This window comes from Cervus elaphus, chromosome 33, assembly GCF_910594005.1.
Source record: "Cervus elaphus chromosome 33, mCerEla1.1, whole genome shotgun sequence".
NCBI lineage: Eukaryota > Metazoa > Chordata > Mammalia > Artiodactyla > Cervidae > Cervus > Cervus elaphus.
The window spans coordinates 76,978,855-77,005,112 of NC_057847.1; the positions used below are offsets into that span (position 1 = coordinate 76,978,855).

Consider the following 26,258-nt stretch of genomic DNA (forward strand, 5'->3'; position numbering starts at 1 on the left):
AATTTTTATATTTATCTCATTGGAGGATAATTACTTTATAGTACTATGATGGTTTTTGCGATATATCAACATGAATCTGTCCCCCCATCCTGAACCCCCTCCCACCTCCCTCCCCACCCTATACCTCTAGGTTGTCTCAGAGCACTGGTTTTGGGTGCCCTGCTTCATGGATCAAACTTGATTTTTAAAAGTATCATAAAACAAAATTAAATTAAAAATAAAAGAAATGAGGGGAAAATCTCATACACTGAAGTCTTCTTAGCATTGTATACACTATATCTCATATAATTATCTCAGCAATACTTGAGGTTGATTTTATTATCTCTTTGCCCCAGAAAAGGAAACCGAGGCTCTGAAATGCTAAGAAGTGTCTTGATAAAGTCACATGTCTAAGGGGATAGAGTTGGAAATTCCATCTGAGTCCAAGGATACCCTTGCTGACTGCATCCAAGGAGTTGCTAAGTTTGCATTTTGTATAGTAGCCAGCGAGGATGCCAAAGAGACCTCTCCTAGGGTATCTCAAATCATAATCACTGCCTAGTGTATTTTTCTTTCTGCTAAGCCAAGTAGAGCCTCAGCTGTCTTCCAAGACTCTAGAAATTGATAATATTTTATTCTGTTTTGAGAAACCTCTGTAACTGAGTTACTTACTCTCATATATTTCAATGTTGTTGTCCAGGCATTAAGTCGTGTCAGACTCTTGGCAACAACATGGACCGCAGCACGCCAGGACTCCCTGTCCCTCACCATCTCCTGCAGTTTGCTCAAACTCAAGTCCAGTGAGTCAGTGGTGCCATCCAGCCATCTCCTCCTCTCTCATCCCCTTCTCCTCCTGCCCTCAATCTTTACCAGCATCAGGGTCTATTTCAACGAGTCGGCTCTTTGCATCAGGTGGCCAAAGTATTCTAGCTTCAGCATCTGTCCTTCCCATAAATATTCAGGGTGGATTTCCTTTGATGAGGTTTGATGGGTGCCAAGTAAATAAGAAAAAGTGAGCATGCTCTGGGTATAGATAAAAGTAAAGCAGCTCTGATGATGGATGAGAGTGGAGAGAGGAAACACCCCAAACAGGGTTCCTTTGAATAAAGGGAAGCCTCAGAGAGACGTCTGAGCAGGTGTACTGTAGACCTGACTTCTCCAGGGGTTTCCATCCCTGTCGGAGAACTAAAGAGGGAGAAAGAAAGCAATGAGAAAACTTGTAATGAATACAGTCTCACAGTGAATGATTGTTTTCACAGGAGCTTCTCTCCAATAGAATGACTCAGCCTCTAGACCTCCTCCCAGTTGGGTGTTTTCTGACTTAATAAGGTCAGACGAATGGGCTGCTGAGAGCAGGAAGGGAGGCTGGCAAACAGTTCATGCCTAGAGATCTCACAAGACAGCGTTGGGAGGTGGGAAAACAGTCATCCGGGTGGAAGGGAACAAACTGGGACACAAGGGATGGTTGTAGAACAATAAAAACGATGTTGGGTGGTGAGATGGAGGAGCAGAAAGATGGTCCAAAGTGTGCCTCCTCTTGATGGCCCTGGACCCAGATGAAAAGTTGTCTCATCCAAACAACCAGGTAAAACTAAGATGAAGCTCTCTTTTCCAACAGCAAGACATACTTGAATTTATTCATAAGCAAGCATAGATATTTTATGTGGTCTTCAGTCCCTCTGTTCTTTGCCTCTTGTCTTTACTTCTCCCTTGTATAAATGGCATGGCACAGAATACAAAGAGAAAATGGTATAAAGTTTATATTCTGGTCATCTGATCATCGAAAAAAGGAAACCTATTGTTCTTTTTATTTTTTTAAAGCAGGATATTTAGGTTATTTTTTTTTTTCTCAGCATGTGGCATCCCAGAACATCAAATCACTGTTAGCCCTTGATTGTACTTTTCTGCCACCAAGAAATTATCTAATAAATGGTGCTGAAGCCATGAATGAATGATGGGTGAATGACTTCCGGTAAATGCATTTTTACCTCTCTGTCTTTTTGCAAATTGGGCCATGATCATTCTAGGATTAACAGATATTTACTGCAGTGTTGACTGTTACCCCCCTTTTATTATCTCACCAGAAATATTTACTCAAAGTTTAGACTTTTTTGCTGCAGATTGATTTTCTCTCAGCTATCAAAGCATAGTCAGAAGTAGTCACGCCACTCCAAAAGCTATATTTTTATACATTTGCCTTGAGCTGTTCTCTTTGTAAAGACAGGTCTAATCCAGTCCCAGAACCTTGACCTTCACAAGGGCCCTTCACTCCTTTCCTGGGAGACTTAATGAGACAATTGCCTTGGGGAAAATGATGCTGGTTACATCCAAGGGTTTATGGTTTTGCTGTCTCTTCACATAGGCTATTCTTTGATCTTTCAGACCCCTTTTGATTTCCCCAAAACCACTACCTCTGGGATGCCCACCCTCAGTGATCGATGGTGCTTCAAACTAGGTAATGTCATAAGATGAGGCAGGGATTCTAAAATCTGGAAAAGAAAGACTCTATTTCTTATTTTAAAAAATAATATTGTACAATCTCTACTGGAGGAAATTTTTTATCCATAGATCTGTTTATGAGCTATTCCAGCGATTATGAAGGGTTCTCTGGGTTTTTACTCTCAGTCCCTGATTTCCATGTTCATCTAGCAATATAATCAAAGCCAGAGCCTTGCACTGGAAAAAGCATGCTTGGCACATGGTAAGTTCCTCACACGTTAACTTCTGAGTGAATGGATGAATCATGCGTTTCTGTTTGTTTGTTTCCTTTGTCCCCATACTCTCATCCTGGACGAATATGCCTTCCCCTGCTAGTGATGTTCTGCTCTTTTGTTCCATAAACTGTCACTTAAAGCATATATTCTGGAGCAACTGGATACTGACTTGTTTACACTAACAATCCTATGACTGGGCTTCAAGCTGGTTTTAAGTAGAGTTTTGCAGCGCACCTGACAGGGGACGAGAGAAGGCACCACACACTGAGGAATAAAAGGAACCACACAAAAATGGGGCGGGCATCTTAAAACTAACATGTCACATCATCACCTTACAGAAATCTAGATGGAGTACGGTAGGTAACACTTTGCCAAGGGTAGCATTAAGGAATATTTTTGGCTTTGTGTTTTTTTATTCAATGATGCTACCATCCTATTAATAACATCTAAGTTCAAAATATCTAACGGGCAATTTAAGACCTGTTGGTTCTAGGAAACAAAACATATAGCTATGAGATAGTCGTCTTCTTCTTCTTTTTTATAATTGTAAAGACCAAAGATGTAGACTGAGGCTTCTATTGCCTCATTTACCTGTCAACCTGGACAACTTTATCATCTCTAGATTTTATGTAGAGTCACATTTCTTGGGTAATTGCAAAACTGTGAGTATCAGAAATAGATAGAACTCAAAGTCAATGTCAAGGTTAAAAATGTGCATTTCTTTAATAAATTTCATACACCATTTTGATTTGGGCCATTGTTGTATACCAAAATATTATAATTCTACTTTAGTGCAATGAGTCTTTGGCTTCTGTTTTAATGTGCCAACTTATCACTAATTTTATCACATTACTCACCTAAAAGTAGCTCTTACTCAGAATAAAATTAGATGAGCTGCTTACCTTCTTGGACACTCTTTAAGTCTGCTTATAGCTGTCAGTTTTGACTCACCCAATTTATGTGTCTATATTTAGCAATGTGTGGGGAGAATAATTTTTTCTGATTTTTAAAATTTAGAACTTTTTAAAATCATAATATAAATATGTTTATTATATCCTTATTATAAAAATTCAAATATTGCAGAAATACTAAATAAAAAAGCTCCTCCTTTATCAGTACTAGGAATTATTTTATTTAGACCTAATATTTAAGATTTTAGCATTTTATGTATTACCTTGAGATAGTAATAGTGGAGCATGTTCAGTGAAGGCGTGAAAGTGTCAGTAGCTCAGTCACATCTGACTGTTTGCTACCCCATGAACTGTGGTCTGCCAGGCTTCTGTGTCCATGGAATTCTCCAGATAAGAATACTGGAGTGGGTAGCTATTCCCTCCCCCAGGGATCTTCCTGACACAAAGATCAAACCCTGGTTTCCTGCCCTGCAGGCAGATTCTTTATGGTCTGCGCCACCAAGGAAGCCCACACGTAGGGCACATCTGCATATAGATGTCTTCCTATGCATTTTTCATAGTTATTAATATTAAAGTGTATTCATTTTTCACTGTTTTAATATAAAACATATCATTCTGCAACTTGCTTTCTACATGAAATATGTCTCAGAGAGCTTCGACTTAGCAACTTTAAATAAGCATAAGCATGGATGCACCCTGTCCATTTTAATGGCTGTAAAGTATAGTTGTATCATAGCTTATAGCTTGTCATAAAATTATAAACGTTTTGTTTGTAAATGATATTTTACTATTAGAAAAAGTGTTGCAATGAACATTTCTGAGTCTTGACATACTTTTTTTCATTTTAATTATTAGCATTTCTATCGTATAGCTTTCTAGTGTAGGATTGTCAAATCATCCACTTTTCTAATTTGATAGATGTGGCCAAACTGCAGAAGGGACGTTGGACTTTATACAGACCACAGAGGTGTCAGTTCAGAGCTGGCCTCCCTGACCCTGGGGTGAGCAGGTGGCTTCACCACAGAACTCACTAGATCTGCAGAATTCATTAGCGTCAAAACAGAGCCACACAGACCCTTCAATTGACCCAGTTTATGATTGCCAGGGAGAAGGATGGGGAAAAGGAATAGTTAGGGAGTTGGGATGGACAGATACACACTGCTATATCTAAAATGGATAACCAACCAGGACCTACTGTATAGCACGGGGAACACTGCTCAATGTTATGTGGGAGCCTGGATGGGAGGGGAGTTTGGGGGGAGAGTGCATACATGTATATGTGTGGCTGAGCCCCTTTGCTGTCGACATGGAACTATCACAACACTGTTAACTGGCTATGCTCCAATACAAAATAAAAAGTTACAACAACAACCAGAGCCACACAGGGAGACATTAGTTACAACCCCTTTTCACTCAGAAATTTCTAGAACCCTTGGCCGGGTGTGGACAGCTCTGACAGGACCTTGCTGGTGTTGGACCCTCTTTCCTTTTTTTTTTTCCTCTGTGTTTTTCATTTCTACTGTGCCTGTTGGTGCTCCAGATGACATTCATGCTATCTACAAATAAACCCCAGTGTTGGCCTTGTTTTCAAAGAGTAGAGCCTTCATCATTAAGACGAAGAAGGAGGAGAAAGAGGAGAGAGTAAGGAGGAGGAGAAGAAAAGGCAGAATTAATTTCCTCTCTTTTGTAAATCTGCCTTATAGATTTTTAGTGAAAATATTACAAAGTAATATGTGTAATAAATACACAGAACGCAAACAACTATGGCTACTTATGCTGGCAGCACCCTCATTTCCTGTATCTAAACTGTAATTTATCTCTATGTCACATTTTATTTTGTAGTGGGATGATCAAATCCTGAATATGTCACTTACTGACTATCATTTAGCCTCTCTGAGTTTCAGGTTCTTATTTGATTTAAGAACATGGAAAGAAACAGAAGAAAAGAATGCCCATCGCTGGGGAGTGCTGGTTGAGTTGGCATGACTTTGCTCATCTAGCAGATCTACCAGACATTTAGTTCTAAAAAATGTGTTAGTCATTGGTTTTATTATTATTTTATTACTTTGACAGCATCTTAACCTAAGAGGCAATATCAATTTATAGAATGTAGACTAACTTCTTTTTGTTTGTTTTTAATTTTCACTGGAGAAGAGTTTTTTTTTTTTTTTTTTTAACAATGTTGTGTTAGTTCCTGTTATACGGCAAGATGAATGAACACACACACACACACACATATCCCCTCTTTTTTGGATTTCCTCCCCGTTTTGGTCACTAAAGAGCCTTGAGTAGAGTGCCCCATTCTGTACAGTAGGTTATCATTAGTTAACTACCTTAATTAACTTCCACAAAAGCTGTACATACCTATATGTGATAAAATGAGAAAATGAACTGGTGTATCAGAGTAATCAAATATATCATTCATCCATCACACTCTTGGTAAGTAAGGAAAGAGCACTGAAGACCTCTCTCCCCAGAATCAGGCTGCCCTCTGAAAGTTCGCTGGTAAAACTCATCATGTCATGGTTGGGGCTGGGTCTGCCAGCTAGAGATAAACCAGAAGATTGCTTGCTAAATGTGTCACCAAAGAGTCTGTGGGCTCCCAGAATTCCTGTCAAGGTGACCTGTGTGTAATCTCAGAGAATGCAGGGCTGGAAAATGGTTGCAAATTAGAAAACTGAAACCTAATCAATTGAAGTGTATCTTGTGTGGAGAAAGCCTATGTGAACAGTATGGGAGAATCAGCCTGAGGCTAGGAGGACAGCTCAAGGACTCAGGACTGGGCTATTACGGCTCTGCCTGGAGGACATGTTAAATAAACCTGGGAAACACAGCCTCCACTCATGAGACAGCCACTCTCTGTAAGCCGCACACAAGGCCTGGAGCAGAGCAAAGCACGCTGGTTACAGCAGAAGCTTCGGTGTCCACCCTAGCTTCTCCTGGGCTTCTCCCACGGCTCATCAGGTAAAGAACCCACCAGTAATGCAGGAGATGCATGAGATGTGGGTTTGATCCCTGGGTGGAGAAGACCCCTGGGAGGAGGGCATAGCAGCCCACTTCAGTATTCTTGCCTGAAAAATCCCACAGACAGAGGAGCCCGCTGGGTTATGGTTCATGGGACTGCAAAGAGTCTGGCCTGACTGGAGCGAGTCAGCACACACTAGCTTCTCCACTTGCTGACAGCACCCCCTGAGAGGTCAGCTCGTGCCTTAGTTTCCTCTGCGGTGCAAGCAGGCGATGTTAGAACACCATCGCGGAACTGTCGGGAGGGTGGGACGAGATCGGATGTAAAACGCTTACTTGTGTGCTCACCTGGCCAGGGAACGGCACGGGGTGGCTGCCATCCTCAGGCTCTGCAGTGTGAGATGCTCGGCGGAATCCTAGAGCCAGCAGTAGGGTCTAAGGATCGCAGCCCCGCACCCACGCAGGGCCTCTATGCTGTGGGCCTTTTCCTTTTAGGAAGAACTCCTCCTATGAAAGACAAGGGTGGCTTTATTTTTTTTTTTTTTAATTTTTTATTAGTTGGAGGCTAATTACTTCACAACATTTCAGTGGGTTTTGTCATACATTGATATGAATCAGCCATAGATTTACACGTATTCCCCATCCTGACCCCCCCTCCCACCTCCCTCTCCACCCGATTCCTCTGGGTCTTCCCAGTGCACCAGGCCCGAGCACTTGTCTCATGCATCCCACCTGGGCTGGGGATCTGTTTCACCATAGATAGTATACATGCTGTTCTTTTGAAATATCCCACCCTCACATTCTCCCACAGAGTTCAATAGTCTGTTCTGTATTTCTGTGTCTCTTTTTCTGTTTTGCATATAGGGTTATCGTTACCATCTTTCTAAATTCCATATATATGTGTTAGTATGCTGTAATGTTCTTTATTTTTCTGCCTTACTTCACTCTGTATAAGGGGCTCCAGTTTCATCCATCTCATTAGGACTGGTTCAAATGAATTCTTTTTAACGGCTGAGTAATATTCCATGGTGTATATGTACCACAGCTTCCTTATCCATTCATCTGCTGATGGGCATCTAGGTTACTTCCATGTCCTGGCTATTATAAACAGTGCTGCGATGAACATTGGGGTGCACGTGTCTCTTTCAGATCTGGTTTCCTCAGTATGTATGCCCAGAAGTGGGATTGCTGGGTCATATGGCAGTTCTATTTCCAGTTTTTTAAGAAATCTCCACACTGTTTTCCATAGCGGCTGTACTAGCTTGCATTCCCACCAACAGTGTAAGAGGGTTCCCTTTTCTCCACACCCTCTCCAGCATTTATTGCTTGTGGACTTTTGGACAGCAGCCATCCTGACTGGCGTGTAATGGTACCTCATTGTGGTTTTGATTTGCATTTCTCTAATAATGAGTGATGTTGAGCATCTTTTCATGTGTTTGTTAGCCATCTGTATATCTTCTTTGGAGAAATGTCTGTTTAGTTCTTTGGCCCATTTTTTGATTGGGTCATTTATTTTTCTGGAATTGAGCTGCAGGACTTGCTTGTATATTTTTGAGATTAATCCTTTGTCTGTTTCTTCATTTGCTATTATTTTCTCCCAATCTGAGGGCTGTCTTTTCACCTTACTTATAGTTTCCTTTGTAGTGCAAAAGCTTTTAAGTTTCATTAGGTCCCATTTGTTTAGTTTTGCTTTTATTTCCAATATTCTGGGAGGTGGGTCATAGAGGATCTTGCTGTGATTTATGTCGGAGAGTGTTTTGCCTATGTTCTCCTCTAGGAGTTTTATAGTTTCTGGTCTTACATTTAGATCTTTAATCCATTTTGAGTTTATTTTTGTGTATGGTGTTAGAAAGTGTTCTAGTTTCATTCTTTTACAAGTGGTTGACCAGTTTTCCCAGCACCACTTGTTAAAGAGGTTGTCTTTTTTCCATTGTATATCCTTGCCTCCTTTGTCAAAGATAAGGTGTCCATAGGTTCGTGGATTTATCTCTGGGCTTTCTATTCTGTTCCATTGATCTATATTTCTGTCTTTGTGCCAGTACTATACTGTCTTGATGACTGTGGCTTTGTAGTAGAGTCTGAAGTCAGGCAGGTTGATTCCTCCAGTTCCATTCTTCTTTCTCAGGATTACTTTGGCTATTCGAGGTTTTTTGTATTTCCATACAAATTGTGAAATTATTTTTTCTAGTTCTGTGAAAAATACCATTGGTAGCTTGATAGGGATTGCATTGAATCTATAGATTGCTTTGGGTAGAATAGCCATTTTGACAATATTGATTCTTCCAATCCATGAGCATGGTATGTTTCTCCATCTGTTTGTGTCCTCTTTGATTTCTTTCATCAGTGTTTTATAGTTTTCTATGTATAGGTCTTTTGTTTCTTTAGGTAGATATACCCCTAAGTATTTTATTCTTTTTGTTGCAATGGTGAATGGTATTGTTTCCTTAATTTCTCTTTCTGTTTTTTCATTGTTAGTATATAGGAATGCAAGGGATTTCTGTGTGTTAATTTTATATCCTGCAGCTTTACTATATTCATTGATTAGCTCTAGTAATTTTCTGGTAGAGTCTTTAGGGTTTTTTATGTAGAGGATCATGTCGTCTGCAAACAGTGAGAGTTTCACTTCTTCTTTTCCTATCTGGATTCCTTTTACTTCTTTTTCTGCTCTGATTGCTGTGGGCAAAACTTCCAACACTATGTTGAATAGTAGTGGTGAGAGTGGGCACCCTTGTCTTGTTCCTGATTTCAGGGGAAATGCTTTCAATTTTTCACCGTTGAGGGTGATGCTTGCTGTGGGTTTCTCATATATAGCTTTTATTATGTTGAGGTATGTTCCTTCTATTCCTGCTTTTTGGAGAGTTTTAATCATAAATGAGTGTTGAATTTTGTCAAAGGCTTTCTCTGCATCTATTGAGATAATCATATGGTTTTTATCTTTCAATTTGTTAATGTGGTGTATTACATTGATTGATTTGCGGATATTAAAGAATCCTTGCATTCCTGGGATAAAGCACACTTGGTCGTGGTGTATGATTTTTTTAATATGTTGTTGGATTCTGTTTGCTAGAATTTTGTTAAGGATTTTTGCATCTATGTTCATCAGTGATATTGGTCTGTAGTTTTCTTTTTTTGTGGCATCTTTGTCTGGTTTTGGAATTAGGGTGATGGTGGCCTCATAGAATGAGTTTGGAAGCTTACCTTCATCTGCAATTTTCTGGAAGAGTTTGAGTAAGATAGGTGTTAGCTCTTCTCTAAATTTTTGGTAGAATTCAGCTGTGAAGCCATCTGGTCCTGGGCTTTTGTTTGCTGGAAGATTTTTGATTACAGTTTCGATTTCCTTGCTTGTGATGGGTCTGTTAAGATCTTCTATTTCTTCCTGGTTCAGTTTTGGAAGGTTATACTTTTCTAAGAATTTGTCCATTTCATCCAAGTTGTCCATTTTATTGGCATAGAGCTGCTGGTAGTAGTCTCTTATGATCCTTTGTATTTGTGTTGTCTGTTGTGATCTCTCCATTTTCATTTCTAATTTTGTTAATTTGGTTCTTCTCTCTTTGCTTCTTAATGAGTCTTGCTAATGGCTTGTCAATTTTGTTTATTTTTTCAAAAAACCAGCTTTTAGCTTTGTTGATTTTTGCTATGGTCTCTTTAGTTTCTTTTGCATTTATTTCTGCCCTGATTTTTAAGATTTCTTTCCTTCTGCTAACTCTGGGGTTCTTCATTTCTTCCTTCTCTAATTGCTTTAGGTGTAGAGTTAGGTTATTTATTTGGTTTTTTTCTTGTTTCTTGATATAAGCCTGTAATGCTATGAACCTTCCCCTAAGCACTGCTTTTACAGTGTCCCATAGGTTTTGGGTTGTTGTGTTTTCGTTTTCATTTTCATTCATTTCTATACATATTTTAATTTCTTTTTTGATTTCTTCTATGATTTGTTGGTTATTCAGAAGCGTGTTATTTAGCCTCCATATGTTTGAATTTTTAACAATTTTTTTCCTGTAATTGAGATCTAATCTTACTGCACTGTGGTCAGAAAAGATGACTGGAATGATTTCAATTTTTTGAATTTTCCAAGACCAGATTTATGGCCCAGGATGTGATCTATTCTGGAGAATGTTCCGTGTGCACTTGAGAAAAAGGTGAAGTTGATTGTTTTGGGGTGAAATGTCCTATAGATATCAATTAGGTCTAGCTGGTCCATTGTGTCATTTAAGGTTTGTGTTTCCTTGTTAATTTTCTGTTTAGTTGATCTATCCATAGTTGTGAGTGGGGTATTAAAGTCTCCCACTATTATTGTGTTACTATTAATTTCCTCTTTCATACTCGTTAGTGTTTGCCGTACATATTGCGGTGCTCCTATGTTGGGTGCATATATATTTATAATTGTTATATCTTCTTCTTGGATTGATCCTTTGATCATTATGTAGTGTCCTTCTTTGTCTCTTTTCACATCCTTTATTTGAAAGTCTATTTTATCTGATATGAGTATTGCGACTCCTGCTTTCTTTTGGTCTCCGTTTGCACGAAATATTTTTTTCCAGCCCTTCACTTTTAGTCTGTATGTGTCTCTTGTTTTGAGGTGGGTCTCTTGTAGACAGCATATATAGGGGTCTTGTTTTTGTATCCATTCAGCCAATCTTTGTCTTTTGGTTGGGGCATTCAACCCATTTACATTTAGGGTAATTATTGATAGGTGTGGTCCCGTTGCCATTTACTTTGTTGTTTTGGGTTCACGTTTATACAACCTTTCTGCATTTCCTGTCTAGAGACGATCCTTTAGCATCTGTTGAAGAGCTGGTTTGGTGGTGCTGAATTCTCTCAGCTTTTGCTTATCTGTAAAGCTTTTGAATTCTCCTTCATATCTGAATGAGATCCTTGCTGGATACAGTAATCTAGGTTGTAGGTTATTCTCTTTCATTACTTTCAGTACGTCCTGCCATTCCCTTCTGGCCTGGAGGGTTTCTATTGATAGATCAGCTGTTATCCTTATGGGAATCCCTTTGTGTGTTATTTGTTGTTTCTCCCTTGCTGCTTTTAATATTTGTTCTTTGTGTTTGATCTTTGTTAATTTGATTAATATGTGTCTTGGGGTGTTTCGCCTTGGGTTTATCCTGTTTGGGACTCTCTGGGTTTCTTGGACTTGGGTGGCTATTTCCTTCCCCATTTTAGGGAAGTTTTCAGCTATTATCTCCTCGAGTATTTTCTCATGGCCTTTCTTTTTGTCTTCTTCTTCTGGGACTCCTATGATTCGAATGTTGGGGCGTTTCACATTGTCCCAGAGGTCCCTGAGGTTGTCCTCATTTCTTTTGATCCTTTTTTCTTTTTTCCTCTCTGCTTCATTTATTTCCACCATTTTATCTTCTACCTCACTTATCCTATCTTCTGCCTCCGTTATTCTACTCTTGGTTCCCTCCAAAGTGTTTTTGATCTCATTCATTGCATTATTCATTTTTAATTGAGTCTTTTTTATTTCTTCTAGGTCTTTATTAAACATTTCTTGTATCTTTTCAATTTTTGTTTCCAGGCTATTTATCTGTAACTCCATTTTGTTTTCAAGATTTTGGATCATTTTTATTATCATTATTCTAAATTCTTTTTCAGGTAGATTCCCTATCTCCTCCTCTTTTGTTTGACTTGGTGGGCATTTTTCATGTTCCTTTACCTGTTGGGTATTTCTCTGCCTTTTCATCTTGTTTAGATTGCTGTGTCTGGAGTGGGCTTTCTGTATTCTGGAGGTCTGTGATTCCTTTTTATTGTGGAAGATTTACCCAGTGGGTGGGGTTAGACGATTGGCTTGTCAAGGTTTCCCGGTTAGGGAAGCTTGCGTCAGTGTTCTGGTGCGTGGAACTTGATTTCTTCTCTTTGGAGAGCAATGGAGTGCCCAGTAATGAGTTTTGAGATGGGTCTATGTGTTAGGTGTGACTTTGGGCAGCCTGTATGTTGACGTTCAGGGCTATGTTCCTGTGTTGCTGGAGAATTTGCGTGGTATGTCTTGCTCTATAACTTATTGGCTCTTGGGTGGTGGTTGGTTTCAGTGTAGGTATGGAGGCTTTTGGACGGTCACTTATTACTTAAAGTTCCATGTAGTCAGGAGTTTTCTGGTGTTCTCAGGTTTTGGGCTTAAGTTTCCTGCCTCTGGATTTCAGTTTTATTCTTCCTGTAGTCTCAGGACTTCTCCAGCTATACAGCACTGATAAGAAAACTTCTAGGTTAATGGCGAAAAGATTCTCCCCTGTTAGGCATACCCAGAGAGGTTCACAGAGTTACATGAAGAAGAGGAGAGGGAGGAGGGAGATAGAGATGAGCAGGAGGAGAAAAAGGGGGACTCAAGAGGAGAGAGACAGATCTACGCAGCTGTCTGTTCCCAGAGTGTTCTCCGTAGCCCAGTCACCTACAAAGATTCACAGAATTGGATTGGGAAGAGAAGGGGAAAGGAGGAAATAGAGGTGTTCTGAGGTAGAAAACAGAGAGTCAAGGTTGGGAGAGAATAATCTTCGGTTTAAAAATAGGGCTTCTCTTTTTTTTTTTTTTTGGTAAGGTTATAGTGTGTTGAAAATGAAAATTAAGGAGTAGTAGAGGAGTACTAGAGGACTTTAAAAGAAATAAGAGGAAAAGAAAAATAGAAAATAGAAGAGAAAAAGGAAAGAAAGAGAAAAAAAAAGAAAAAAAAAGAAAAAAAAAAAGAAAGAAAGGAAAAAAAAAATTTTTTTTCCCCCTAATTAAAAAAATCGTAAAAATCTATGGAAATGAAAGTTAAGGAGTAATGGGGGAGTAGTAGGGGATTTTAAAGGAAAATAAAAGAGAAAAAATAAAAAATAAAAAAAAGAAAAAAAAAGAAAAAAAAAAGAGAAAAAAGTAAAATTATATCTAGGAGTTTCTCTGGAGCTGTTGCGGTCAGTGTGGGTTCGGCTCAGTTTCAGATAGCTCCTCGTTCCAGCTTACACTTCTCGGTATCTACAGGCCCCTCCGGTGTAGTCAGTGTTTTCTAGAGGGATTTTAATCTGTTGCACCAGTCCCTTCTGAAGCGGTTCCCTTTGTTTATTTGGCTTCTGTTTGCCGGTCTCTTCAGAGCCTCATTTCCGCCCTGACACAGGCGGGCGGAGGTGGACTCTTATTCAGGTAGCTAGCTCCGTCGCTCTGCGGGGAGGGGCTGGCGCTGTGAGGGCGGGCTTGCGCCGCGGGGCGGGCTGGCGCTGCCGGGAGGGGCTGACGCTGCGGGGAGGGGCTGACGCTGCGGGGAGGGGCTGGCCCTGCGGGGGCGGGGCTGACGCTGCGGGGAGGGGCTGGCCCTGCGGGGGCGGGCTGGCGCTGCCGGGAGGGGCTGACGCTGCGGGGAGGGGCTGACGCTGCGGGGAGGGGCTGACGCTGCGGGGCGGGGCTGACGCTGCGGGGAGGGGCTGGCCCTGCGGGGGCGGGGCTGACGCTGCGGGGAGGGGCTGGCCCTGCGGGGGCGGGCTGGCGCTGCCGGGAGGGGCTGACGCTGCTTTCTCCGTCTGTGCTGCTCAGGCTCCCGGCTGTTCTATATGGAGCGCGCCCCGCGCTGCCCGAGGTTCCAGCCCTCGGGTGTTACACAAAAGCGCGAAAGGAAAAGCTGCGCCTGCTCTCTGTGCCTTCCCCGTCAGAGCGGTCCAGGCAGCCAGGGGCTTGGTGGGCGCACTCTCCCCAGGGGTGGCGCGCCCCCTCCCTTCCGCGGACCCAGTCTCAGTTTCCGCTGGCGCCAGTCGGCCGCGCGCGCCTTCCGCCCTCCGCGTCCCCAGCCCCAGTCCCCGCCCGCGCCGGTCGGGTGCCTGCGCCCTGTGTCTCACCGCGACCCTCCCCTCCCCGCTGCCTCCTGCCTCCGGCGGGGCTGGGCGGGTCCGCAGCCTGCGAGCTCTTCTCTGGACTTTCTCGGTCTCTCTGTTCTGCGAACGGCCGGCAGTGTGTTCGGGCCGGTTAATGTACTCTCTCTCTTTTGGTCTCCCACAGTTCAAGTTGGCAACTCACAGAAGTTCCCTCCGATTGTCCTCAGGGCACTCGGGCCGGACCCTACCCCAAGCAATGCCGTCTAAGAGCTCCCGGGACGGATCTCCGTCCTTAGCTCTTTTGTCTCACTTTTTATCTTTTATATTTTGTCCTACCTCCTTTCAAAGACAATGGGCTGCTTTTCTGGGCGCCTGATGACCTCAGTTAGCGATCAGAAGTTGTTCTGTGAAGTTTGCTCTGCGTTCAGTTATTCTTTCGATGAATTTGTAGGAGAGGAAGTGGTCTCCCCGTCCTACTCCTCCGCCATCTTGGCTCCTCCAAGGGTGGCTTTAAATAGCAATTTTTGTTTAATGTGTTAAATATTTGGAAATTTGGACCCTTCCTGTAAGAGATAGAGATTTCTTTACAAGGTTTGAAGCGATGAATCGCCTCTTGTCCACATGTGTGTTTCTGGGCACGTGGAGAGGTGTGAGAGGGGACAGGGCTAAGGCAGCAGCGGTGAAAGCAGGCCAGTAACTCACCCAGGTCCAGGCAGACGCTGGGCCTCAGAATAAAACCGGGGCCGGGAGGATGAGGATAAGGCAGCAAGTAGCGGTGTAAAGAAAGGGAGTTTGATGGACATTGTTGATCAACAATGAGGGAGAAATTGAGGAAAAGAGGAGAGATGAAGCCCCAGAGGTGTTCACTGCAGCAGCTGGGGAGCCCAGGGCCAAGTCATTCACAGAGTAATGAGTAGGGAGGCCGGTCCCTGGGAAGGTGACCAGTGGGGGAGGTTTGTAAAGACATGTGTCACAGACAGCTAGCTGAATGAGTATATATCCATGATGAAATGCATGTGAGTGTGTGTGTGTGTGTGTGTGTGTGTGTGTGTGAGAGAGAGAGAGAGAGAGTGTGTGCTAAACAGGGAAGAAGGCAACACTAAAATGCTGCAACACGTGGAGTAAGTCAGACACTGGCATAGTCTGGGGGAAAGAGCGATTCGGTAACATTTCAAGGGCGTGGGGGGAGAAAAGGCTAATTTTGGTTAGGTTGGGGAGAAGGGTGAGAGAGGAGAAAGTATGCAGGCATTCTGCAAAGAGATTTTATGGCACTTCCTTCCCTTTCCTATCAGGAACAGGTTAATCAAATGATGCCTACAGAACACTTAATCCTTGCTAATACTTTAAAAATTCCATTTTATGCTCATAAACTCTGTAGGGCCATTCACATTTCTTACTAATGAAGTAGCGTTGGGTAAACTTTGACTGTATTCATATACCAGGACCTGTTTTGTTTTTTCACATCCACGTGAGAGGAGCCCTGTGTCTCCAGGTTTCTAAAATACTTACAGAAAAAAATACAGCTTCCAAAAATATTAAATATATGCCAACATTGTCTTGTTTTGCCCTTCATGTAAGAAACATGGCTGTAAGAAAAACAAATAGTGCATGTGAATGCATAGATATGAAATCTAGAAAAATGGTCCAGGTGAATATTTGCAGGGCAGAAATAGAGATGCAGACACAGAGAGCAGGCGTGTAGACAAAGCAGGGGAGAGGGGCAGGGTGAACCTGGAGGTGAGGCAGGTATATATACACTGCAATGTGTAAAATAGACAGCGGCAGCCTGCTACACACACAGGGAACTCAGCTCTGTGATGACTTAGACATGCAGGACGGGGCAGGGAGCGGGAGCTCCACGAGGCGGGGGGCACAGGTTCATGTGTGATTGATTCGCTTTGCTGCACAGCAGGAACTAACACAATATTGTAAAGAAACTCTATACACCCGGCCCCAAAAGAGACATTCTGGGAACTGAAATAAAGACTCCAGATAGATGTGGCCTGATCAGTGTGCGGGCATAAGTGATGGGATGTTATCCTCTGGGGTAGACTACAGTGACCACAGTCAATGTTTTCACATTTTCAACCAAGGGACCCTGGAGTCTTTTTTGTCATTTGATCCCTTAGGTTGTTCTTGTTTATCTGGAAGTCTTAATAAGGAAGACAAGAGGGAAATAACTGCCTTAACCAAAGTTAAGTTATAATTTCTGGCAAATATCAGTATGGTATTTAGACTTGTTGGGCTTTTTGTGGGCATCATCCATCCCTTCTTCCTTCACATCCACAGCAAATGGACAGTATTATGTAACCCACTGAACAGAAAGATGTGCAGTCTCTTGAGACCAGTCCATTCAGATTCAAACAAGAGCTTCTGAGGGACCTGAGGTCTTGAGTTCTTTGCATAGTTTTCTAGGTTTATCTACTTTATGAATAATATGTTATTGGTTACATTTGAGTGACTGAGAGAAGAATATAAAAAGGAAAAAAAAAATCCTCATTTAATCAGCTCAGTCACCCAAGTGATGCTATAAAATAATTGCAGCAGTTACCCAAAAACTGGTTGATGAAAAAATGGCAGCATATAAGTTTTCCCTACACTTTAATGACACATTAAGAAATCTGCTCTGTTCTGCAGTCCTGATTTTGGTAAATTCTTCAGATTCAAATAGTAAAACTAAAAAGAGACCACTTTGACTAATTCTATGCCATAAGTTTGCTCTTGAGAAAATTTGAGTCTTTTTCTTAATGTTCATGTTTTATCATTAGGACACATGCATGTCTTTTTTTTAAATTATTTTTTATATTATTTAATAAAATATAATTGATTTACAGTGTTATACTAGTTACTGTCATACAGTGAAGTAAATCAGTCGTGTAGATATTCACATACCCCTCCCCTGCTCCTCACATTGCTTGGAGGAATTGGTGAAAATGAGTGTTCATTGCTCAGAAGCGTCTGACTCTGTCACCCCACGGACTGTGGTCTGCCAGGCTCCTGGCTCCATGGAATTCTCCAGGCAAGAATCCTGGAGTGGGTGGCCATTCCCTTCTGCAGGGAATCTTCTTGATCTAGGTAGAGGTTGAACCCTGATCTCCCACATTGTGGGCAGACTCTTCACTGCCTGAGCCAGCAGGAAATCAGCCATATGTATACACATACCTCCTGCTCTTGGACATCTCCCCGTCCCCCACCCCACTCCTCCAGGTCATCACAGAGCGCTGAGCTGGGCCCCCTGTGCTATAGAGCAGCTTCCTGCCAGCTCTTCCTGTCACACATATGCAGATGACACCGCTGTAGTGATAGAAAGCAAAGAGGAACTAAAGAGCTTCTCGATGAAGCTGAGAGAAGAGAGTGAAAAAGCTGGCTTAAAACTCAATATTACTGGGAAGACCCAGAGGAATCGGGTGGAGAGGGAGGTGGGAGGGGGGAACGGGATGGGGAATACGTGTAAATCTATAGCTGATTCATATCAATGTATGACAAAACCCAGTGGAAAAAAAAAAAAAACTAAGATCATGGCATCCAGTCCCATAACTCCATGGCAAATAGAAGGGGGAAAGTAGAATCAATGACACATTTCCTCTTCTTGGGCTCTAAAATTACTGTGAATGGTGACTGCAGCCATGAAATTAGAGGACATTTGCTTCTTGGCATGAAAGCTATTACAAACCTAGACGGTGCATTAAAAAGCAAAAACATCACTTTGTCAACAAAGGTCTATATAGTCGAGGCTATAGTGTTTCCAGTAGTCAAGTACAGAGATGAGAACTGGACCTATGCTGAAGAACTGATGCTTTTGAACTGTGGTGATGAAGAAGACTCTTGAGAGACCCTTGGACAACTAGGAGATCAAACATGTGGATCTTAAAGGAAATCAACCCAGAATACTCCTTGGAAGGACTGATACTGAAGCTGAAGCTCCAATACTTTGGCCACCTGATTTGAAGAGCTGACTCACTGGAAAAGACCCTGATGCTGGGAAGGATTGAGGGCAGGAGGAGAAGGGGATGACAGAGGGCATGGTTGTATGGCATCACCAATGCAATGGACATGAAGTTGGGCAAACTCTGGGAGATGGTGAAGGACAGGGATGCAGTCCACGGGGTCACAAAGAGTCAGACACGATTTGGTGATGAAACAACAACAGTGTGGTAGTGTAAATATGCCAACTGTAATCTCCCCCTTCATCTCATCTTCCCTGTCCCCTCCCTGAACCCACATGTCCATTCTCTACCTCTGTATCTCTATTCCTGCCTGGAGATTACCACGACATACCAAATTACCTGGAAAGTCTATAGACGTAAAGAACGTGTCTATAGTATATTCTTTGTGCCCTTTGAGCTTCCATAGCTGGGACCTCTGACTGGCCTGCTCAGTCATGCCAGCTGTGGGGCTCCTTTTATTTCCCCTTTAAAATTCTTTGTGTTTTAAAATTTTTAAATTTTGTATTTGGGTGTAGCTGATTAACAAACAATGTTGCAATAGTTTCCAGTGTATAGCAAAGGGACTCAGCCCTACATACATGTGCATCCATTCTCTCCCAAACTCCCTGCCAACATTTTTATTTCAAACATGACTGGGAATTTCAATAGCTATTTATTGAATACCTATTATGCAATAGTTGACTTGTTAACTTTTATATACATTATCTACTTTGACTTTTTACAACAATATCAAATTAGTATTATTATCCCCATTTAAGAGATTAGGGTTAGCAAGAAGATCCAACCAGTCCATCCTAAAAGAAATCAGTCCTGAATATTCATTGGAAGGACTGATGCTGAAGCTGAAACTCCAGTATTTTGGCCACCTGATGTGAAGAACTGACTCATTTGAGAAGACCCTGATGCTGGGAAAGATTGAAGGCAGGAGGAGAAGGGGACAACAGAGGCTGAGATGGCTGGATGGCATCACCGATTCAATGGGCATGAGTTTGTGTAAGCTCCGGGAGTTGGTGATGACAGGGAAGCCTGGTGTGCTGCAGTCTATGGGGTTGCAAAGCGTTGGACACAAATGAGTGACTGAACTAAAGAGATAGGAAATTGAGTCCCCCAGTGACCTCATGACATCATACAGTGTGCTGAGGCACATGGAATTAACCTGTGCCCTCTGGCCTAATTGTAATGTCTTCCCACTGCAATAAAATAATTTCTGTACTTAAAAAGTGCATAAGCACCCTTTAGGAAGAGTCTTGTATGTTGTTCCAAAGAAAGACAAAGTCTGTAAAGTGTTTGCCCTTGAGAAGACAAGCTCTTCTCAAAAGCCAAAGAAAAACAACTTTGTTTGTAGAACATCAATTCTGCAGCTGCAGACTTCCTGTCTATTAATAGGTACACCATAATGTGTATCATTTTTATGCCATCTCCCCAAATATTCTACACATTAATTCTTTGAAGTGTTTTAATCAGTCTTGTCATTCACACATTGAATTAAATCCAGTGTTATTCTCAGTGGGACCCTAAGTGCATGAATAAATTTGCAAAGTCCTTTGATGCCTAAGCAGTTTGCAAGACCCCCCTCACCTGTCTTATTGGCCAGTGCAGTGTGGGTTACTACCGTACTTTTTTTGTTGTTTTGTTTTTTAAAAAATTTAAATCCATTTTTAAGATTTAAAAATTGAGTAGTTTTATACTGATATTCCAGTCTGGCCCGCTGGTCTTACATTTGTGACGAGCATGATTACCTGTTAGAAATGGCCGTAACTACCTCGTGAAGACAGAACACCATCTTTACCCCGGTCTTCCTCTCCTTCTCTCTCTTTCTCCCGCCTGATACTGAAGCTGTGTGTCAGGTTCCACTTATCATAACATATATGTGGCTTCACTCATTTCTGTTATTATTTTTGCCCCTGTAGTTATTTGAGTTTATGAAGTTCTTTTTCTCTGTTATTTGAAAGAGATTTTTATTCTTAGAGTGATTTTGTATATTCCAACACTTTGATAGAAGGACATCAAATTGATGTAGAAAAGATGCCATAGCATATGAGGGAAGCAGTGGTTGACATTGATCGGCAGACTCCAGAATCTACCATTTCCACCTTGAGGATGAAAAAGAAAAAGAAAAAGACAAACGTGGAGAAATAAGATCCTATAGAGTTTAAATTTAAGTTTCTTCAGGAGACTATATGGGTTTGGTCTTTATTCTACTTTGGTCACTTGAAATTTGCTTTGTAATATCTCCTAGAAAAAATAGTGGAACATGAAGATTCAAATTTTATACTGTCTGTCTCACATTCATAGATGTGCTTTCAAATAGACACAAAAGCCTTATTCCAGACCCTCTGATTGGCTTCTAAATACAGAAACTAAAATTACAGATAACAGTTCATTTCTTTACGTTTTGGGTGATTAGACATATAACAGTATATGAAGAAAGTGAAGTCGCTCCATTGTGTCTGACTCTTTGTGACCCCATGGACTGTAGACTACCATGCTCTTCCATCCATGGGATTTTTCAGGCAAGAGTACTGGAGTGGGTTGCCATTTCCTGCTCCAGAGGATCTTCCCAACTCAGGGATCGAACCCAGGTCTCCCGCATTGTAGGCAGACGCTTTACCGTCTGAGCCACCAGGGAAGTCCATAACAGTATATGTACAGGTAAATATTTGATTTGTTTATAACCAAAGTGAATTAGTGCATTTTTCTACAACTCTCAGGAGTTGGATGCCTAATATTAACATTTAATTTTCCACAACATTCTGTGTAGTATGGAGATCTCCAAGACAGAATTGTAACTAGGTGTATGAAAAGATGAATTGACTTGCCTCAGGCTGCAAAGTGATTTGGGGACGAAGATGAGAACTCAAATGAGTGTTAACACTGCTATTTTTGAGCATTTACCATAGATCAGGTACCATGCTAAGTGACTATACCATCTCATTTAGTTCTTGCTGTAACTCTGTGATATAGACATTACTTCCGTTTTTCAACTGAGGATACTGTGGAGTCTTAGAAATAAAATGATTTGCCCAAAGTAGCACAGTTGGAAACAGGATCTGGGGTTTCAGAACAAATCCGTGTGCTTTTAAAGCTTTATTCTTAAAGCGCTACATCACACTATGTGATCTTTGTGGTACTTCCCCAGTGCATAACTAGACACATTATTTTCTTTGTCTCTAGACTCAGAGCTGTAAATAATATGTGAATGGTGATGAAAGACAACTTTGATTTTGAATGTTTTGACAGTTGTGTTGAATTATTTGTAACTACAGAAAGAGGACCACTATTAATTTGCTCCTTTGTGCTCTTATAAAAAAAAAAAAGAACTATTGCATCATATACTTTTCCTTCATCATTGTGGCAATGGTGTTCTGCCTCCCATTTCTCAGGTACAGACAAGATGATCCAGCTCGTGCTTAACTGAGTCTATGTGGGTGGGGAGTTCAGCCCACCCATGTGTAATTTTCAAACTGCCTCATAAGATTCAATTCATTTCATATTAACATGTATTAATGATGTATACTTGTTAAATTTAACGTTGAGACATACTCTAAGTAACTAGACCTCTGACCTTTTGCCATGTGACCACAGGCAAGTTATCCCATATCTCTGAGCCTCAGTTTCCTCGTTTGTGATGGAAATAATGGTACCCATTGCATAAGGGTATTACTGACCCCCTAGTATATTTCTGGCTCTAAATAGCTGCATATTTATTCAATGCCAGTTTCTTACCTACATTTTTTTTTTTACTATCAGTTAAATGGTATGTCCTTGCCATTCATTCAAAGTCACAACTCAAAAAAAAAAGGGGGGGGGTCGTGTATAGCTTAACCCCATTCATTTTTAATTTTCTTGTCAAAGGCTGATTAAGCAGTTTCCTAGTTGCATAATTAACAGAGACAAAGCCAGAGTCATTAACGACCAAAATCTCTAAAACACAGAAGAGAAAAATGAAAAGCAACAAACTACCTAGAGTTAAAAGGTGATAAGAAACATCCTGAGCTGATTAAAACCTGTTGGCAGGTGGCTGAAACAAGTCCTTGGAGTGATTTCAGGAGGCTCTGTGATGCCTATTTCAGATTTGCTACTGAGGTAGCTGATCTCATCCTCGTAAGAGAGGCGATGTTTCACGTTCTCTCAGTGCCGCGTTGGGCAGGTGGGGTGCTCTTAAGCTATAAAAAGCAGCAACGAGCTCTGCAGGCTATCTACGTTTCTGGAAAGACTTAAGGGAGGTGTGAAATCTACGTGTTTTTGGAAACTGGCCGTGGATTTTGTGATTGGCATCCCAGACTTTGACGCGTAGATGAAAGGCCTCCTGTTCGTCTCCTCTGCCCTCACCCTGTCGCAACTACCCAAATCACTTTTGAAAAAAGGAGGCTTGGTAAAGAACCCCTAGTTTATCCACATTTTCTCCTCTTTTTTCCCTAAATTTATGTTTTGCAGGACAAATGATACTGGTTTTCTTTCCTTCAAAGACCACTTGCCTGTCACTCAGATAGTTATCACTGATACGGACAGAACAAACTCAGAAGCAGCTTGGAGAATTGGTCCCTTGCGTTGCTATGGCGACCGTGAGTACTAAATTGAAAGATGCTTTCTCTCTCCTTACATAAGCTCAAGATGTTTTATTCCCTTATCCTTTTTCCCTGCAGTGCCCCCAGTCCTGAAAGTTGTCCACACACCCAGTGCTTTCCCGTAACCCGTTCCATGCTTAAGGATTTCTTTTTCACTTGCAGGACACTTTTGGAATGCGGTATCATTTTATACAGAAGCCTCTTACCTCCACTTTCCTACCTTCCATGCGGAATTCAGTGCTGACATTTCCTTCTTTTTTAAAACTACGGCTTTATCTGGAGTTTTCCTAGAAAACCTTGGCATTAAAGATTTCATCCGACTGGAAATAAGCTGTAAGTTTTGTCATTTATGAATGTAATGTAATTGATCAACAGAAGTTTTAATCTTGTCTTTTCCACAAGCAACTAGTGTCTATTTCAACCATCAAGTTAATATCCCTGGGTATCTGTCAGGTTAGCAATGGCAATTTCTAGTTTCTTCTTATGCTTTTTGTTTTATTATTACCTAACAGTATTTAAAGAGTCATTCTCTTTTCAAAATAGTGCATTCCCCAAATTCCCATAGATATTTGTTTACAGCGTTCTTTATCTGCTCCATGGGCATTTATTACATATTTTTTGTTTTCACACCACTAACAATGTCTATGGAATGCTGAGAACACTAGTGTTCTGCATTCTGTTTATACTTAGGGTCAACTTTGTTGCTATACCTTTGCTCCGCAAAGTGTTTCCTGACTTATTTCCCATCATCAGGAGTATGTGCCTACACAATCAGAATTTTCATTGTTTCTCTACCACTTTACCATGAATAGGGGCGTATCTAGTGAATTTTATGTCGGGATGTGGATCATTTTTTAACATTCCATTTCCTATAAACAAAATATATTCAGAAATAATCATGAAGTTAAATGAAAGGCAATAGAACTGCAGATGGAAAAATGTTCTATTAATGAAATTTTATATGTAATCATGCCAATAAAAAATTCCAGTAGAAAAAAGACAATACAATATTTTTAATCACCTTAATTAATTTTTTATATAAAAAGGAAAATATCTACATATTGATCTGTCACAGGAATAGTAGTAACATTAAAATTTCTGTTTCTTAGGCTTGACTTATGCAAATTTGTGAGTGATTGCATCAAAATTAATTTTCTTTGCATGTTCCTGTTCAAAAGAGAGCATAATGAGATTTATCCATTCATCTTCTCTTATACTGATCAAAGGGTACTTTTTATTAATTTTAAACTTAAAATATGTTGCACATTAAGCAGTAGATATATACATTTTAGGAAAGATTGATTTTAAACATAAGGCTAAGTTTGATAGAGATTCATAAAAATTCCATTTTATAATAAATTTCAGAAACTGCAATGCTTTCTATTTTTTTCACCATTGATGCTAGCAATTTCAAATATCTCCAAAATTAACAAACCTATTCACTAAAGTACTTGTATTGGAAAATTCATCATGGGTCACTATTCCATTTGGTAAAGCCTTACATAGTTCCTAAGGAGTTGGAATTACTTAAGCTCTCTTGGACTTCCCTGGCGGCTCAGACTGTAAGGAATCCACCTGCAAAGCAGGAGACCCAGGTTCAATCCCGGGTTGGGAAGATCCCCCGGAGAAGGGAATGGCAACCCATTCCAGTATTCTTGCTGGAGAATTCCATGGACATAGGAGGCTGGTGGACTACAGTCCATGGGGTTGCAAAGAGTCAGGCATGACTGAAGGATTAACACAAGCACTCTTCAGGTGCAGTTTGTGTTCACAGTCCCTGCAGTGCTATATGTTCCCCTTTTTCAACAGTAGAGCTAAGTTAAACAGTGATGGTGCAGTAACTGTAAACACAGAAAGTCAAAACTTGAGTTCTTACTCTTAAAAACGAACACATATTTTAGTCTGCTTGTTCAGGAGCCAATAGTAAGTCAGGAGTTCTCTCCATTAACTTTCCTCTTGAATATAATATGTATTAAATGGTAGGCAATATACTATTTGAACCTTACATATGCATTATTAAAAAGTAATATCACCATCAGCATTTGTTACAGATTTTTTTCTTGGTGGAGGAACATTTTATTGCTGGCATTATTTGGAATTACTGGTGTGTGGCAATAATGGAAAACACATCTTTTAGTTGCTCTTGCTAGTTTCCTGATTCTCTGCCTTAAGTGTACCCCTCTTTTTCTCATACACAAATTGGACTGCTTCCACTATCTTGCCCTTATTAAAGTCGTGACTGGGGAGGCGTGTGCTTTTCATTAGGCATCTCATTTATCTGGATCCAAATGGATGTTTTCTTTGGTTTGATTGATGCAATTGACTGTATTACAGTAGTAATATGACTACATGAAATACCCTTGGAAGCTTAAGTAATATCTTAGCAACAGAAACTTAGAAATTTGAGCACTCCAGAGAAGGATACAAAAGTGCTGGCTGGAAAAGATAACTGAGGTGTCTGTACAAGTCTCCTGCAAAGCATGACACAGCTAAGTGTTTCTTCTGCAGTTATGGCACAATACAAAAAAAGGATCTCTCTAATTGGTAGTTTTAACCTCCTTTTACTCCAGTGATTTAGGCTGTTAATGGGAGGAAGCTCTTGTGGCTTTAGTGCGAAATAAGATCCCTCATATCTACCTTGGGCAAGTTCTAAATATGTGGAGTTGAGTGCCAAACATTTAATAATATGGATATAATAACCTCAATGTAAATTCAATAAAAATCAAGCCCTAAGGCCTTTCGATTCATTAAAGCAGCAGCAAATGTTATGGCATATTATCACAAGGTAATGAGCTATGATTTAGTATTAATTACATTTCAATGTCCGATTTGTTTGTACTTTCTGGTACTATATTTTGTCTTTTAGGTGATTCTTTCTTATGCTTTTTGTTTTACTATTATATTGTACAAAACTATTTTAAATGCAAATGATATTAAATCTGATTGAAATTTAAAATCCAGTGATGTCATTGTTTGGTGTACACATTTCACCAAATCAGAGAACATGTGTTTTTCAAACTAAGATTTTATGTAAACTTTTTCAAAGTACAAAGCCTCATATTTTTCAAAATATCTTGTTTTATGATTATTATTTGAAAGGAAAAACAGGACTTACCAGATGGTCCAGTGGCTAAGAACCTGCCTGCCAATCCAGGGCAGATGGGTTCAGTCTCTGGTCCGAGAAGATCCCGTATGCAGCGGGCCAGCTAGTTCTGTGTAACCACAGCTACTGGGCCTGCGCGCTAGAGCTGAGAGCTGCGACCACTGAGGCCCACGTGCCCAGCCCTGTGCTCCGCAATGAGAGAAGCTGCCACAACGGGAAGCCTGCAGACTGCAACTAGAGAGCAACCCAAGGCTCGCTGCAACTAAAGAAAGCCTGCTCACAGCAGTGGAGACCTGA

At 40.9% G+C, this 26,258-nt stretch overlaps 1 protein-coding gene across 2 annotated transcripts in view; it reads left to right on the plus strand.

The window, feature by feature from the left end:
* CNTNAP5 (contactin associated protein family member 5) overlaps nucleotides 1-26,258 on the plus strand; it is a 995,558-nt gene that overhangs the window by 799,941 nt on the left and 169,359 nt on the right. For both annotated transcript variants that reach the window (XM_043894748.1, XM_043894749.1), the window contains 2 exons: nucleotides 22,728-22,855; nucleotides 23,021-23,191. In XM_043894748.1, coding sequence (XP_043750683.1) covers nucleotides 22,728-22,855; nucleotides 23,021-23,191 — 299 coding nt within the window. The remainder of the gene's footprint in view (nucleotides 1-22,727; nucleotides 22,856-23,020; nucleotides 23,192-26,258) is intronic.